Raw genomic sequence first — 3,979 nt, 5'->3', positions numbered from 1 at the left:
AGACATTTAGATGCCTTGTGTGGCTGCCTGCCAGATACAGATTAAGCCTAGCCTAGATTTAATCTACATGTCAGAAACTAGACCAGTAAACTTATCTCTCTTTATCTTCTGTCATTATATTCAAGGTTTTATGTACTTGTATAGAACTGAAATGGTGGAATCTCACCTTGTACAACCACTTGATTGCTGGGTACCAGTATCTGCTGGCCGTCGCTGGTCTGTGCATACTGCAGGATGGTGGTGCCGGGCTGAGCGCCTGCTGCATTCGTCATGGTCAGGGTTTGTAGCCCTTGAACTCCATCTGTTCCATTATTGGCTAATTGGATCGCCCCACCCTGAGTGATAGCAACTGGGGGAAAACAAATGGCACGAGCCTGACTTTATTTTTAGGGAATTCGAACAGTGTCAAGCTACTTTTTCATATGTAGTAAAGTAGTAGTGCATTTGTACTAGAAAACAAACAGCTTACTGTACTGCCCGCTACTTGTCTGGTAGATAGGCGTTGGCACAGTAACAGTTGTTATGGATGGAGTGGAATCCTCCTCTGATTTCTCTTCTTCTATCCGTGGGACTGCTGGAGCATCGGATGAAAGGTCGTTCAGGATCTTTCTGTGTTACAAAATGTCAAATCAAGCTTGTGAACAATGGATTGTGAATGAGCTAAGGTACAATTGGAACACTGATTTTAGGATTTCAATAAGGAATGTTGATATCTAGACAAAGGACTGCAGTAATAAGTCATATTCAATGCAGTGTTTCCCACAAAACAGAGGGGTGGCCTTTGTCCACATAGGGGGATTTTGTACATTCATAAAATGGATCAATCTAAAGTGCTATGCAAAATTAAGAGCTCCAACCCTTTTTTCAGACACTAAACTGAAAAGAGGGAAAAGTCTTTGCATTTACAGGGCATCTGCAGGGTTTTTAAAATCAAATTTAAGACTTTTTAAAGACCTTTTTCACCTGCACAAATAAAATTAATGCCATATGAGCGGGGTAAGGCAATGCGTATGATCACATATTAAACCGTAAAATGACCGTAAAGCATGATTTACAGTTCAGATACAGGTTTTCAAAAAAAAAAACTTTACATTTAAATTTCACATTTCAAAAGTATACATTTTTTTGATTAAAAAATATTTATTATTAATAAAATAGACTAGATACTTGATCGCTACATTATATTCCTCAACAACGATGGTAAAATGGCTGTGTTTGAAGTAATTGTTTGTAGAGAGAGACGCACAGATGCAGCAGGCAAGTACACACAACTGTCATCTCTCTCTCGATCGATAATTAGTTGAAATGCATGCTATAATTCATTCAAATAAATGTGGTCTTACCACACTATTTCATCTCTGTGTTTGATCTGAAGCGGGCAGAACGCTAGAGCTAACGTGCCGTAACTGACGAAAATAATGTCATTTTTACCCATTCGGTCATATTGTGCTGCAAAGAGCAATACTAGTTTTAACTTGTCTATAACTTGGCAAATGACCATGGAATAAGCTGGATAATCAACGGCTAGCCGTGCATTAAAGGATTTTAAATGCACTTTGCGTCGGGCGGTTCTTTGCCACCACGTTGCGCATTTAAAATCCTTTAATACATGGATAGCCGTTGATTATCCCTTACATAATTGATACTTTTGAACAAATATTAATAATCAATTATAGTAACTAGGTCTGGGCAAGTTAACGCGTTATTATCGCATTAACTGATTAACGAAGACAATTATTTTATTGCGCATTAACACTTTTTTATTATTATGAAAGTCCGTTGCTCACTGGCTCTGAATACATACAGACAAACCATGGGTCACAGGAGGGTGGGATGGGTGTCATCACGCGTCTCAACCAATGAGAGTATTTGGGGAGGGCCTAAGACTGCAGGAGTGCTCACATGGACGCTCCTGATAAAATTATTTAGGCTAAGCATCGACATTCACAAACCACTGTTCACTATTATTTTTAACAGAAAAGAATGCAACGAGCTCGTAATCACGACTTCATAAGTGGGAAATAGGATGTTTCCCATACCACGTGAAGACAGCAGAGAAGCCTCTCGCTCAGCACAGTGGAGTGCATCGTTTTGTTAACTTTGTGGTTTATTATTTTGAGTCGTTTGGGACGCGGTAACACACGGCCCTTTCACAATATATTGCTTTACAGATCTATCGCTTTAGCCGCTCAGAAATGTTCATGCAATCATGCTGCACGTATCAGAAGTTCCGCAGTCTGCTTATCACTTTTGCCCGCTCAGAAATATTAATGTAATCATGCTGCATGTATCAGAAGTTCCATGCTCCGGCGCGGTTAGCGCTCACACTACATGCATACCGCGCCCGAGCCCAACTGAACCACGCTCTGGCCCACCTCTTCCAACCGAGCCAGGGCCGGCTAATCACACTAGTCAAACGAACTGGGCTTTGGGGGTCAGACGCGCTCGGGCACGGTTAAGATTGCCTAGTGTGATACACCCTAATTATTCTCCCGCATCCCGCACACACGAGTCTCTACCCGCCCACACTTGCCTATCAAGTGTTGTCCCGCGCCACACTCTGTTGCGTTGGGTTCCGCGATAGTGCAGGTCTCTAAGGTGCCTGTTATAATGTTATGATCGAGGCTCTGGACTCTGAGCATAACTTGTTTTTCTAAAACAAACTATAAAATATTTTCTATAAAAACGTTAATGCCCTGGCAGTGGCAAATAGCTTGTTTTATATTTAATTTGATTACATTAATGTTATAAGTTGAGATTTACAAGAAATATTTTAACTGCTACTATGTAAAAGGAATACTGCTGTTATTCATGTGTTTGCAAACCAAATGTTATTGCACTTTTGTTCATATAGCAGTACCTTTAAATGAAAAAAGTGCACAATACACTACTTTTGAATGCATTATTGAATTTTGTGCATAACAATGTGATTAATCGCAGACAATCATGCGATTAATCACGATTTAAAAAAAATTATCGTTGCCCAGCACTAATAGTAACATAAATTTACCTTAGCATCTTAATTGTTTAGATTTTTAGAATGTATTAGTATTAGCTTCTTGTCAATCCACCGGTTCACATTTACAACTGCGTATAAAATATATATATTTTTTTAAATTGTTAACCAAACAGTTTCTGGTAGCCATTGACATCCATACTATTTTTTGTCCATACTATGGAAGTCAATGGCTACCAGCAACTGTTTGGTTACCAACATTCTTTAAAATATCCTTTTTTGCATTTAACAAAAAAAAATAAATTCATAGAGGTTTGGAACAACTTGTATTGTAAATTTCGTCTGAATTTTTTCACTTGCAAGAGGTAAACCCCAGAGCTGTTATTTTGGCAGAAAACTGCAGTTTCAGTGAAAACAGGTTTACAAACACGTCTCATTACAAATCTGGTGAAATACTGTAATCATCTGTCCACAAAAATGTTGGAAAGTATGCAAATGTGAAAACTCACAGTGCATGTAAAGATGAAGCTTGCTGCATTCAAGGTGAACCGAGACGCTGTAATATGATGTAAAAACCGTATCGTGAGCTACTCGCATAAATATAGTCCCACGTTTCACTTTGAAACACAGCTTGCAGCCTTTTGTGATTTAGTAAGTGCACTAAGACATTTTTCCATATTGATTTTAGATCAACTCACAGATGTTTTGCCAAAGCAATGGTGCAAAACACAACATTCAACAAGATCTTTGAAGTTATTAAGTAAAATATTTTTGGTTCATTATGAAACTGGTTCCCTGCCAGAGTCTACATAATTAACTGGAAACACTGCACCGAAACTAGGGGTGCTCCGATCAGGATTTTTGAGGCCGATCACCGATCACAGACAGCAGTATCTGCCGATACCGATCCCGATCTTTTTAAAGCCTTCTATTTATCATTTATAACTATTTATAGTGATACTCCAATCAGGATTTTTAGACATTTATTCAGGGCCTGAATTTCATTTTTGAAAATGGGGGAAA

General features: G+C 38.8%; 1 protein-coding gene across 1 annotated transcript in view; it reads right to left on the bottom strand.

Moving 5' to 3' along the window:
- Window positions 1-3,979, bottom strand: part of LOC107691602 (cyclic AMP-responsive element-binding protein 1-like) — a 19,159-nt gene that overhangs the window by 12,058 nt on the left and 3,122 nt on the right. Inside the window, exons 5-6 of the mRNA XM_016490281.1 lie at window positions 470-609; window positions 167-349 (exon numbers count right to left, since the gene is read on the bottom strand). Of these exons, the coding sequence (XP_016345767.1) occupies window positions 167-349; window positions 470-609 (323 nt within the window). The remainder of the gene's footprint in view (window positions 1-166; window positions 350-469; window positions 610-3,979) is intronic.

The sequence above is a fragment of the Sinocyclocheilus anshuiensis genome, unplaced genomic scaffold, assembly GCF_001515605.1.
Source record: "Sinocyclocheilus anshuiensis isolate Anshui unplaced genomic scaffold, SAMN03320099.WGS_v1.1 scaffold442, whole genome shotgun sequence".
NCBI lineage: Eukaryota > Metazoa > Chordata > Actinopteri > Cypriniformes > Cyprinidae > Sinocyclocheilus > Sinocyclocheilus anshuiensis.
Note: the sequence above shows the minus strand (reverse complement) of the source record. Positions and strands in the feature narration are given on the sequence as shown.